Source organism: Antedon mediterranea, chromosome 5 (genome assembly GCF_964355755.1).
Source record: "Antedon mediterranea chromosome 5, ecAntMedi1.1, whole genome shotgun sequence".
Classification (NCBI taxonomy): Eukaryota; Metazoa; Echinodermata; class Crinoidea; order Comatulida; family Antedonidae; genus Antedon; species Antedon mediterranea.
In genome coordinates, this window is record NC_092674.1 from 30,054,700 (window position 1) to 30,067,962 (window position 13,263).

Below are 13,263 nucleotides of genomic sequence, written 5' to 3' on the forward strand. Positions count from 1 at the left end.
TAATTGACAGTTCGTTAAAAATGACAGCTAATTTTACAGTATTTATAAAAGTATTGTGTCCGTCTTGAATTAATGAATTAAGATAATTATTGTGGATATTCGCAAAAGGAGGCCTATTGGTTTTGGACATCTGTCTTTTTAGTTCGTGGCCCTTGACCTTAGAATTCATATATTCGATTAAGTTTTCTAAAACTGGTTTTAACTATGAATTAACCCAGGACCCCAGGATTTGTAGTTGTACGCCACACCTATAGGAAAGAGCGCGTCCAGTACACACGTGCGCGAATTTTTTGCAAAATCTGTAACAATGTTTTCGTTTTTTTAGTTAATAACGTACTTATACTTATTATACATTGTGTGTATATTTTATCATATTTTTATAATATGATGACGTATTGATACGTCACAATTGAATATCTACGCACAAGATGATTGACAGGTGATCATTAATCGTTTGATTGAATTGATAGAAATTAGGTTCTGTGAGTGATTATCAAATGCAGCAATAATATAACCCATTAAACATGAACGTACACAAACGATTTGCTCCCCTAGGCAATATTCAACACTTACCGTGGAGTTAGCATCGTACGTTTGGGCTAAGTACAGGTGCCATGCCCCTATGGCCTTTCCATACGACAGCCCGAGGCGCTTACCCTTCCTAAAAAAGTATTCTATTGATTAATTTCTGTATCTAATTAATTTGTCTTCTTTGTCGATCGAAATTTAAATGTTTATAATTATTATGTTGATGGTTTACACGCCATTGAGGCATAACGACGGTTCGTTAAACGGCATTTATCTGGTTTAATAATTATTGAAAACCCGTACACAAGTTAACAATTACATATTGTGCGTTATTGTAACAAAATAGTATAATAGCGACGGGTACTATCGGATAATAGTTATTGTACGAATTGTCAGATATCTAGATTTCGTTAAACGCCACTTTGTTCGTGTTGTATTTTAATTAGACACAAAACGTGTCCGTTCAGAAATTTATACCAACACTCGTAGATTCGTTCTTAACCAACAAGAATTCTAGGCCTAGGTGATCAATCAAATTTAATAATGCCATGTTCTTTGAATATAAAACAATCTACATTGGATTGTTATCAAACTTTTGAGTAATTGTCCTCAGTCTTTAATAGTCCGTAGAGAAATGAATTTACTCTATGTTTTTTTAAACACGGTCACGAATTGAAAGAACCCGATTCCCATTTTCAATTCCTGAAATGCCCTTTTCAAAATACAGCACCAGAAGCAAATATAAAGTAATGATAAATGCTCCCCCCATTCCCCCACCCCCCAAAAAACCATCCTATAGCTGTTGTCTTGGACATTCATCGGCTGGTAGACCTACTAAACCAATAACCCTGTTAAGGAGGAAGAAATCAGGTGGTCAGCAGATGAGATAATTGAATTAGGGTTGGGGTGGGGAGCGGTAGTCAAATTGTGCTGAGATTTCGTTACGTTACCTGGCCGGTGGTTTGTTGGTTTTAGTTATTTCATGTCAATGGTCATCTGTTCTATAATAGTGGTCAGTTTATTCTATTATTCATGGCTGGTTAAATTTGTGGTTAGTGTGTCAATTAGTGGTGCGCCGCTTTCTCTGACAATAAAAGCCAAAACGTACTTAAATATTATAATATATTAATTAATTTCGAAAGCTTGTTTAACTTTTAATGTGTTTGTCTTTATGACTTTTGACGACGATGTCAGTGATCCTGCAATCTTGCTTACATCCGGCCAACAGGAGTAAAAACACGTTAAAATGCGTTATTGTTCTTAACAGTGGTCCAGTTGTCATCGTCCTACCATCACGTGTATGACGTAGTGCCACGCGTGCGCACAGGTTCGACGACCTGTATCTACAATACGTAGAGCTTAATCCATAACGTAGGAATTGAATTAGACCGTGGGTCGCAGCACCGCTCTTGGCACGTTTGGCGTGCATATTCGTAAAATCTCGTAATTGTAAGGATAAAGGGCTGAAGGGCCATGTTGATTTTTACTACACACGCAGAAAACGTATAAAATCATTGTTCTTCACTCACTATAAGTTGATATACAAACACACGGGGAGATCACTGTTAATTAAATAGTACAGTATTGATAATAGAATCTCATTTAGTGAGATAAATATAATTGTTTCAGAAAAATAAACATGTATGTCAGGGTCACTGTTGAAATTGGTTTTTGTAATCAAGTGACACTATTGTAGTACATGTTATGAGATGCATTGAATCTCCTTTGGGTATAGAACACCCATATACAGTGGACACAATGACGTCCCTATATATCCAGAGGACACACCTATACAGTGAACACCTTACACCCATATATATCAATGGGGAACCCCTTATACATCGGACACCATGACACCCCTATATATCCAGCGGACACACCTGTGCAGCGGACACGTGACCATGACACCCCATGGGAAACCCTTATTAAGGGTAATAAACTCGTGAAACGAACGCGAGGAAACGTAACACACAGCCAACTTCGTTGAGTAGTGCCGACGATGGGTTCTATTGCTGTACGTACTCTACTTCTAAATCACTTTTTTGCTGCTTAAAGCTTGGTTTTTCCACTCGCACGTAACACGAGGACGTAAGCGCAACGCATGTATTTGACAAATCACAAGCGATGGATTATTTTGAACTGTCGGCCGGTCAAATCACTTCCGTTGCGTATATACATCCTTGCGCTGTGTCTTTATAGTGAGAACAAAACTTAACCAAAAAGTAACCTTACGCAGCCAGATTTAGTTGTTTCTTTTAATTTTTAAATTATCATATGTAAATGCTTTTTATGAAAACGAAAGTCTGCCATTATTATTTGGTTCGTACTTAAATCCGAATGATATCCGAATGTTTCCGAAACTTTCTTTGTTGCTAATTAAAACAATCTGGACGCATTAACATGAATAAACAACTGAAATATTATCCTAAGTATATGAGGCGTCGATAGAAATAACAAACTTCCATTTAGACTTGCTGTTATTAACGAACACTAATTCCGAATATCGTATTAAGTTTTAATATGTTTTGTTATATCACCTTTCGTGTCAAAGAATACAATTTATTGTGTTTTCATTCAATAATCGTAGGATGTAACTGGGAAAAGTGAATTTAATGACCATCGTGGCATTATGATGTTCACGATAGAATTACATAATGCTCCTATTATTATGTGTAGGTTAATTGTACGGATTGTAATGAGTTACAATACATTATTAACGAAATATAAATTAATTGGCGATTGGTTTCCATTTTAATCAGTTACTTCCTATAAAAGATTATTATAAGATTAAAATGAACGATCAATGCGAACCCCATCTCAAATATCATTGATAAATAAAACAATCAATTGAGAATTATTGCGCATTCTGTTTCATATAATTTGACTTGATATCGAGGCTAGAATAACTCCGCACCTTCTAGAGTTACATTTAGCCGTTGGTGTACCACGTGATCGTCTACAAACTTTTCACCTGCCGTCTTCCGTCAATGTATTAATTAGCTCGTCACACACAATCACTTATTTTTCTATAGCTTATGTTTAATTACTGCGCTAAACCCGTGTTAATCGGCTTCAACCCCATTAACTGTTTATCTCAGATAATTCTAGGCCTAAAGTAATAATCACTGAACGCATTGTTGCGATGTTGACCGCAATCTCGTATGCTGCGCGTAGTCAAGATGTCATATCTAGTTCTCTACGCGCACCGATAAGTAAAATCATATCTCATGCTTGGTTACGTATTAAGAATGCTTAACGGGTGATAAAACTTCTTGATTAATTTCTCAATAAAAACTGACAAGTCGACAAGCGCTTGAAACAATTTCCGACAAAAAATCGATCTGATAAATTATTTAATTATCACGTGTGTATTGTTAAGTGTTGGTATTAGATTTATACTAACAAATCGCTTTAATTTGCTTCAATGGTAACTTTGTTTTTAATTTGAAACTGTTATTTATTTGTTATTGTATGGATGTGTTATGTTCATGGGATAAAGTGATAGAATATCAAATCCAATATCATTTCCCACGTCCATATACATACTTATTGGTTCTTTGTTTTACTGAACACTAAACACAAAACAGGATTCTTTTCACCACGCAAATCTGTTTTGTATCTTCACACATGTCAATTTTGTCCAGTATCATAAGCATATTCCGTATAACATAGAATTTATTTGTTTCACATGTCATGCTTGTGAAATTACTGGGAAAATTTAGACCATGTATTAACTCCATGGAGTCATAACCCTGTCGACTACATAATTGCATCAATATAATCCACATCCTCTTTCCTCTTCATCCCAAGTCCACTAAACTCGTGATGTCAATATGGGTTTTATTATTATTATGTACCTAGGTTAGGCCTACATCTCGTGTGTCGAAAATGTTGTGTTACGATTACGCTATTTATATAATACAATATTAGTCGATTATCACTTCAATTTCTATTTAAGGATAAGACTATCGATATTTTTTTGACACTTTGTTCAAATTTAAGTCTAAAATTCCTAAATCGATTTTTGTTCGAAGTTTGCCTTTTTGTATGTTTCATGTTTTGTATTTTTATGTGCTTTTAATTCTATATTTATATTTAAAGAGTTTTAAGGCATCCTGTAATTGGCGATTTTTCGCTGTTGGATGTGGTTGAAATAAAATGAAAAAAAATAAAAATAATGCAACATAGATACATTCCGTGATACAGCATCACATGAGTTGTCATGCGCAGATACATCAATGAGCATCGGGTATACATAGGCATACACTCAATTTAGCAAAAATCACTTTCTCAATCACTTTTAATCTGAATTTTAAGTATCTCAACGATATGCCTAGAAACCTTTTTGTTTAAAAAAGAGCTAAATTGACTGTAATTAATTATATTCTGTCACTTGTTCGTTCGTTTCTCGTTTAAAAGCCCTATTTTTTATATTTACGTAACAATCTGAAAGGGTTTTACCCAGAGGCTAAGCTTGGCTTCTTTTATTCTTTCCGCCTTCAATCTCTGTTCGCATTTAGTTTTAATCGTTTTATTGTTTGTAATCTTATTAGACGTACAAAGGCAAAATACTTTTTTTTATTGATCTTGCCTTTTAGATTTCCATTCGTATCTGTACTTTCGTAAAACCTAATTTCATAGCTCTCATTTTATTGAGAAAAAAAATGTGTGCTCGCAAAAATTATGGTATCGAAAAAGCATGGTATCACAAAATTAAAACGGTTGGCCTTGGATGCACAAACATCAACGCCGTAAGATTAAAGCTGCTTTTTGTAGGCCGATCATGAAATTGATTTAAAAATATCAATTGATAATGAAGATACTATTTAATGTTAATTGCATTGGCTTCATCTAACTTGAATATCATATTATAAGGTAAGGGATGTTTTTTTTTTGTTGCAACCCTGACCATCAGAGGGCGCCAGAAGTATTGAAAATGCTGTAAATTTAATAAATTTAGAAATAAACATCTGTACTTTCACCACAGGCTTGAACAGAATCAAATGTTTACGACCAAATAAGGCCACTGAAACTTCTTTTGTAGAATTTAATTTCCACTTCTTTACCGCTATCATCCGTAAAGAATAAAAAGTAAATCTTCTTATCGGAGATCACTTGTTTGTCATTTTCTAAATGGTCTGTATCCTCTATGATCTTAAATCACTATTCATAATCCATTAGCCAAGATAATTAGGTACTTATTTTAATTACACCCTCCAGTTATATCGTGTGAGAAACCTTTTAACTTTGCGCCAAACGGGTATTTACCAACGAAACAAAATAGCAAATCGTTGTTGCCGTTACTTTGTTCAATTGTAAGCGAACTTCATGGATAGTAATATGGTTTTATCTTTTGGAAATCGTGCCGTCGTGAATTCTATGATATTGTCTTGCTTGTAGCTTTGTTCGTATGCTAATTGTACGAGTACAGTTTACATCATATATACCGTATAGACTAAAACCTGTTTTGTGACGCGAAAATGCGCAACCAATCAGAACTGTTGTTCGATTCGCGCTGCAGTATCCACTGTATTAGGTTTAGGTTCAAATCTCACCATTAGACTGTTCATGAAATAAAGGTGGTTAAGCAATAGGTCTATAGACCTACCGTAAAAGAATTGCGCTTCTATTTTAGTAATTTAGTAAATGTGGTAAGCTACCCATTTTTTAATCATGGGGATTAAAGAGTAGGGCCTATCAGTACATTCTTTAAAAAATATTACTGGGGATCATCTAACATATTTCTGTATAACTCGGATCAAATCAGAAATAAATGTCTTTATCCTAATAATTTCTATCTATCAATAACCATTATTATGTTAGGTACCCTTTCTTATAAGTTAAGTACGAAGAACCCATTTAAGTCATCGTTTAAACCGAGCTGACCTTTCACTGGTCGGTGTTTACAAGACAAACAATAATAATTTTTGTTACAAATCTTCATTTTATTTCTGTAGTACGGTAACGAGATTTAACAATCATTGTTACGTCATTGTGTTCCAGATTTTATGACCCAAATCTGTGATTCAGATTCGCCACTTTTATAGGTAGTACCTGCACCTGTCTTAGATAATATGCTTTGATTGTATATCACGAAACGAGGTTTTTAATTAGCTTCATGCCTATACAACGATATACCAATAAAATTCATGGGTGCCGTGTATCGTCACTGTATTATATTTGTTCTGTATAATAAAAAAATGGGTCTTTTATGTAAAACAATTTAGAAACATAGCTATAAAACGTCTTGTAAACCAGGCGGCGCCGGAAATCACATTGTTTTCAGACGATAAGAGTAAAAGGCGCAATCACCAGTACTTTACAAACTGTAGGCTTTATTTAAAATTATTTTTATTTCTTTTATTCTGACCGTGAATGGCTCATATACCGATGATGTTTGCTCATATTGGGTTTCCGGATTTTCCAATTAATCCATTACAAAAGAAATGAACATTCAAGTAAAGAACTGTAACCCGAGTTTTTAAGCACGTACTTATTGCCATTAAATCTTAAGAATTCTTCTGAATACTTCATCTTTTGGATTTGTTTTTTGTTGAAAGTCTGAAGTGTTACAAATCTGAAAGTTTGAAACACTAAATTTGACGTAACCGCATGAGCAACAAAGAGCACTGGTTCGTGAAACAATATTGGTACAACATTGTATTAATTTTTGTGACTGTCATAGGTTTCATCATATAACCCTGTTTTAGTTTCGATGCTTTAAATTGTTCGTTATGTATATATTTATTTCTTTTCCTGAAATGGAAATTTCAAACAGAAACTAGGCATAGCTTATAAAGATGTTTTGACCAATCATAACTTTCATCATTACAAATTTTAATTTATAAAAAAAAAACCAATAGGCTACAGCACCACCCCTCCCTTCGGCTCACTCCTGTCTCTACTCCCAGTCATGTGGTATTTTTGTAAGATCAAGAACAACATTTAACAACCCTACATGGGCTTGTGGACATATTTTGTTGCTTGCGATGTGGTTTTACTACTTCCATTTTGCCACCCTGTCCGCCGCCGGATTTGACGTTCAACACTGGAACCATCCACTTACAAAAGACAATGTTCTTGTTTATTCTAATCAAAATGCAAAGACTTTTTAATGTTTTCCAATCCAATTTGAATGTTTTGAGTTGTTTGTAAAGATTTCAAAAGTGGATAATGATAAGCTGAACTTTGATTCTAACATCACAGCACGTAGCAACACCGTGCTGTGATGTCACAATCAAGATTATGACATCACAGCACGTATCAACACCGTCTGACACCAACTGATTTGGTTTCACTTTTTCAGCCTCATAATCGATTGATTGACACTTGATGTCGAATTATGAATGAAGTTAGATCAAATATGAGAAATAGAAGAACAATTTCAAATAAACTTTTTTTTTAGAAACAAATCACAAAATATTATTATAGCGGTCTTATTAATAGAAATCATTAGAAATACATTAAAAATGAAAGCATTGGTAGGAAACATGTTAACTGAAAACTAAACATTTTATCGCAAGAATTGGTATTGTCATTTGTATTGTCATTTGTATTGTCATTTGTATTGTCATTTGTATTGTCATTTGTATTGTCATTTGTATTGTCATTTCATTTTGAACAATTCAAGAAAAATAATTAAGTTATCTAATGAGATGGTTTACAAAAGACACACATTATCATCATCATCATGTCTCAGGGCTACCTAATGAAGACACACATTATCATCATCATCATGTCTCAGGGCTACCTAATGAAGACACACATTATCACCATCATCATGTCTCAGGGCTACCTAATGTTTGTATAAATGTATTCTTATATATAATAATGTTTTTGACTGATATATAAATATAGCTCAGTTGTCCTCTCTGCAATGTGAACCGAACTTTAGGCTATTGTATCTCTTTTAAATCAGAGGCACAGTCTCGGTGAGCTGTGCAACAAGTTTACAGTAATATATAAATAAAATTAGATATAAAAACAAATTCAAAAATATTCACAAGGTATGCTTTGTCATGACAAACCACTGAAAAAGTTATAAATGGATTATATCGTTTGATGACATGTCATTAATTAAATATGTTAAATCTGGCTGTCTATATTTTAATGTCATGTTTGCAATGACCCCTTACTGATAATCGTGCCTGCTACTCATTAATTAATAATACATTGTTTGTTTTTGTTTACAGTAATTAGTGACGCCACTAAAATGCGCAAGACAACCGCCGTATGTCAAAAACTATGTTTTCTAATTTTATTCTTGTTGTTTTGTTTTGTGTTTCTAGTTTTTGTGTAAACTGTTTGTTTCGTGGTATGATTTTACCAAACAATGCGGCTGTCAAGCAAAGCAGGTGAACAATGATGGCTAGTAAATAGGCCTAAACCTAATTATATTAGTATTCTGTATACAACATACCGTCCATTTGATATGCCCTATTTTTTTTCCATGGTGCTTTAAAATAATATTGTGTAGTATCAATACTAATACTTGGTAATTCAGATTTATTTTTTGTCCCATTTCACCGTCAAAATGTTCTTATTTCTGTTTCTTATTCCATATATTCGTATAAGTAGTGTATTTTAAAACATTTTAAATATTAAGCGATTTCTTAAACTAAGTTTTGTTTCTTTGTTTAATGCATTGTTCCTTTAACTTACTGTAGTCTTCAATTCGGTTTTTTTTTTGCTCTGATTTTTGTTGTTGATTCTTCTTAAAGACTATATAGGTGGCCCCCTATATAGGCCTGTTTATCTTACATCATGCATCCGCTACTGCAATCAAATGGGTTAAGTACAAAATTAAACTTACATAATTTGAATTGAATAATAATTTGTGTTACTCCTTATGACCGACCTAATTCCTATCGATCAATATGGGCCAAACAAGGCAACGGGTAAAAACTCGACTTAAACCATAACAACTTCCGGTAGCCGCCGTCCCAATAGACTCGTCGTCCCAATAGACCCACCAAGGGCTATACTTACCTAAGTATTACCATCTATTGTGGTCTCCTCTTAAACTTTATTATATTGCTATCTATTGAACTATATTGATATCCACTTATAATGCTATAGCAGTGATAAATTCATTCTCTTTGTTAAATTTTATGTTCGTTATGCCTTTTGTTTTTTCACAAATAGGCCTATGTCACGTTTTTTGTTTTTTTTTTGTGTTTTTTTTATATTATTATTAAACTTTGTTTAATGAGGCTGACATGCATGAGGCCCTTAACACTTAAAAAACACGGGAATACAAATACGAAAAGACGAGAAAAAGCAAAACAAAAAGAGAAAAAAAGAGACCAATAAAAAAAATATATAAATATATATGAAAATATATACGTTATATATGTCACGTTTTTACGATAAAACAAATCGAGTAATCTTTATCAATACGTGTTTACGTTGTCTACTCTGTTTGTATTGTGTGTTGTTTTGTTATATACTATACGGTAGTTAACGTACCTCCACAATCCAACCTACATCAGCGTTGGTGCAAATTGGTATTTTAGGATATTGTAAGTGGGAAGTTTCTTATAACATTGTTAATTTCCTGGTGAAAGTGTTTCTCTTCTTGTTTTTGTATGATTTGTATGTACTATCCGAAATAAAGAAATGAATGAATGAATGCATGAATTGTGAAAACATCGAATTCAATTCAGTTAATTTGACGGATACAAAACTATGAAAATAATTACAAAGTTGTTTTCTTCTATTTGAGAAAATCATCTGTAATTGAATAGAATCCAATGTTTGTAGAATTAATTTTACTCGATAGGATTAAATCCTTACCAGTAGTCGTTCATACCAATAGGCGGGTTAATAGCCTCAGCAGGGGGCGGAGTCAGCTTTGTGATTGGTCAAATCATTCAGAAGTAGGTACACCTTTACCACGTCGATCTTAACTTAACACGCTTCACTGAACTAAGATAAGAGGTACTCGCGTGCGAGGCACACGCCATCCTTTTACAAACTTGAAGGGTAATACGCTGAAGCTAAACAACTAGAAAAGAACAATAGCCTCTTAATGGAAAGGCCAATCGCGAGCTTCGACGTAAGAAGGGAGGCCTTTGTTTTGGTAGAAATGATAAAACGTAATAATGTAAATCGATGTGATAGTTTGTCAACAGACCTTTCATAGCGGGCACGTGAGTGACGATTACTATCGGTATATAAATAGCCTGACAAGTTTCGTACTTCAGTCAGACTATCAACAAGTAACATAGGAGCAGGTACTCACTCCTAACAGCAAGATGCATCATCAAAAGTTACCAACTACTGACTCTACAAAGGAGGAGAAAAGAAAGGATAAATTATCCCGTTCCTTCTACGTCGACTCGTTGATTTTAGCTAAACCTTCTCCGGTGATGACCTCATCTCGCTCACCTCTTAGTTTCACCCCGTCTGAACCTAGAACTGTTCACTGTTTTCAATCTCATAGCGATCTTATGGGGACATGCCCTTTATGTGTACGGAATTCAACGACATGTGGTCGAGTCACCCTACCTACTACAACGGATTCTGCGTTCAAGTCTTCCATTACAGCTCCAATTGTATCTCATCCGTATCATCAACTGAATCCGTTTTTGGATCGATGTGGAGCGCATCATCTCCATCCGGGCATATTGCATCCTACGTCACATCATTTTTCCAGGTCGTCGGGGGCTGCTCCTCCTCAGCTTCCATGTTCACCACCGGTTGACCGCCGCCGAGCTCTACATTTTGTTGGTAAGTCAAAGTTTCGTTTCTTTTAAATACTTTTTAATAGTTTGTTCATGTTACTCTTTAAATTGAACAAATTAAATCAAATCAATTTGTATCAAAATAATCATAATTAGTACTGAATATAACATGACTTTATGTTCAGTTGCTATTTAATCATAGTTACGACTCTCGTCTTGCGACATGACACCAATTTTTCCAGCCATTTTTTCTTGTTTTTGTTTTTCTCGCCAACATGCAATAAAGTTAGTAGATTTATAGTAATTGTATGTTAATTGTTTGTTTCTTTTATTTTAGGCGCCAAAAGGCACGCAGAGCCAGACGATGATAGCTCAAGTAGCAAACGGATAAGAACCGCATTCACAAGCACACAACTCATCGAACTAGAGCGAGAATTTTCTGCCAACATGTACCTCTCAAGGCTTCGTCGAATTGAGATAGCTACATATTTGAACTTATCGGAGAAACAAGTCAAAATTTGGTTCCAAAATCGCAGAGTAAAACAAAAGAAAGAAGGCAGTGAAGACCCACGTGATTGCCGTTGTCATAGGATTGCATCGCGTACCAATAGGAGTCCGTCTGCTACTTCTGCGCATGTTCACAGTCATGAATCGGACTGTAGCGATAATAATTCTGAAACTCCTTAAAAGTGTTTAAATCGAACATTTATATATGCTGCAAGCTGGACACTACATTGCCAATAATTTAAGGGAAAACGGGATACGATTGGTTAGGTCAGAGTTTAATTAGTTCAATTACAACTTTATTAAAGCAAAAACATGTTATAGATAAGAGTTATTATTCAATATATCCTTACATTATTTAAGATGGTGATATGCCTAGACGGCCTAAAGTTAATTAACTCAAATGAACACGTACGCAATTAGAATGTTAATTTCATCGAAATTATTTAAACATTGTGAGCTTTTAAATTGCTCTTTCAAACTAAAATTATTTAGTAACTTATATAATATATTGTTTCTAAAATGAAATAATACAAAATATTCCAAATGTTTATCATTCCATAATATTTAATATGCAAAATATTTATTTTGTATGTGATTTTTTTTGTATGACGTCATGACGTTCAATAAAACTGTAATATTTGTACAATATATTGAAAGCTTTCTTAATAAACACAAAAAAACTGAACTTGATTGATGTGTCGCTTCCTGTTATATCAAAGTTTATTGTTCGTTTGTTCGTCACTTTCTGATACACAACTCAAGTACGTGACGTGTTTAAAGTCTAAAAAAGTTTGTGACCGCAAGAGGGAGACAAACAAACGAAGTACTGACTGGGTGACTGTTCTGGCTAACTAACTACAGCAGCTATTAATACGATCGTAACTAAAGCCGACAACAATATTAGAACAAAACTATTATGCTAATAATCATCATTCGTTGTACCAATACCAGTTATATTAGCAAATGATGATAATTACTGTAAAAGGTTAGCTGTACTGTGCCAAATTTGGGTGGTGGCCTACAATCTGGGATAGTCTGGCTACTGCCTTGCTTCTCTCGTCTTCTTACAAAGTGTTCTTGTCAACACTCCGCTTAAATAAATTACTATCACGGTTCTTCTGAAACAAAATCAAAGTGTTTTGCATTGATTTGTATTAGTTATTATTACATAATTCTATTTTAATAAACAATGTATAGATTGTGCGCGGCCACGTTGAGTGCAATGGATAGGGCGCCAAACCACCAGCGAAAAGTAACTAAGTTAAAAGAAGCTCTAGGCCTATACATTTTAGTAGGCCTCCTCTGGCATTGTGTGTATTATAGTATCTTATATCTGTACTCCTGCTGTACTCAGGTGGTAGCTTTAGATTGTAGTGGGCCTATGCATAAAGCAAAAACAATGTGCATTAAATCCGTTCTCCTGCTTTAGAGTCATTAGTTACCTTCACCAGTTGCATATCCCAATCCCTGGTTTTAACCCATTACATCTGACTAATTCATTCAGTATATTTTTATCAAAAAGCTAAGTCTGTCATTGACAATA

At 34.2% G+C, this 13,263-nt stretch overlaps 1 protein-coding gene across 1 annotated transcript; it reads left to right on the top strand.

Annotated features, from left to right (window-relative positions):
- Positions 1-10,552: 10,552 nt before the first annotated feature.
- LOC140049443 (GS homeobox 1-like) lies at positions 10,553-12,220 on the top strand. The gene is made up of 2 exons (XM_072094325.1): positions 10,553-11,259; positions 11,551-12,220. Exons 1-2 carry the CDS (start codon positions 10,785-10,787, stop codon positions 11,898-11,900), a joined length of 825 nt encoding a protein of 274 aa, XP_071950426.1. The 5' UTR covers positions 10,553-10,784; the 3' UTR covers positions 11,901-12,220.
- Positions 12,221-13,263: the final 1,043 nt, after the last annotated feature.

Excerpts from the sequence above, each read along its gene's own strand:
- LOC140049443 (XM_072094325.1), top strand. The coding sequence starts at position 10,785 with ATGCATCATCAAAAGTTACCAACTACTGACTCTACAAAGGAGGAGAAA. Across the intron at positions 11,260-11,550 it reads CCGAGCTCTACATTTTGTTG|GCGCCAAAAGGCACGCAGAG; the intron begins GTAAGTCAAAGT and ends CTTTTATTTTAG.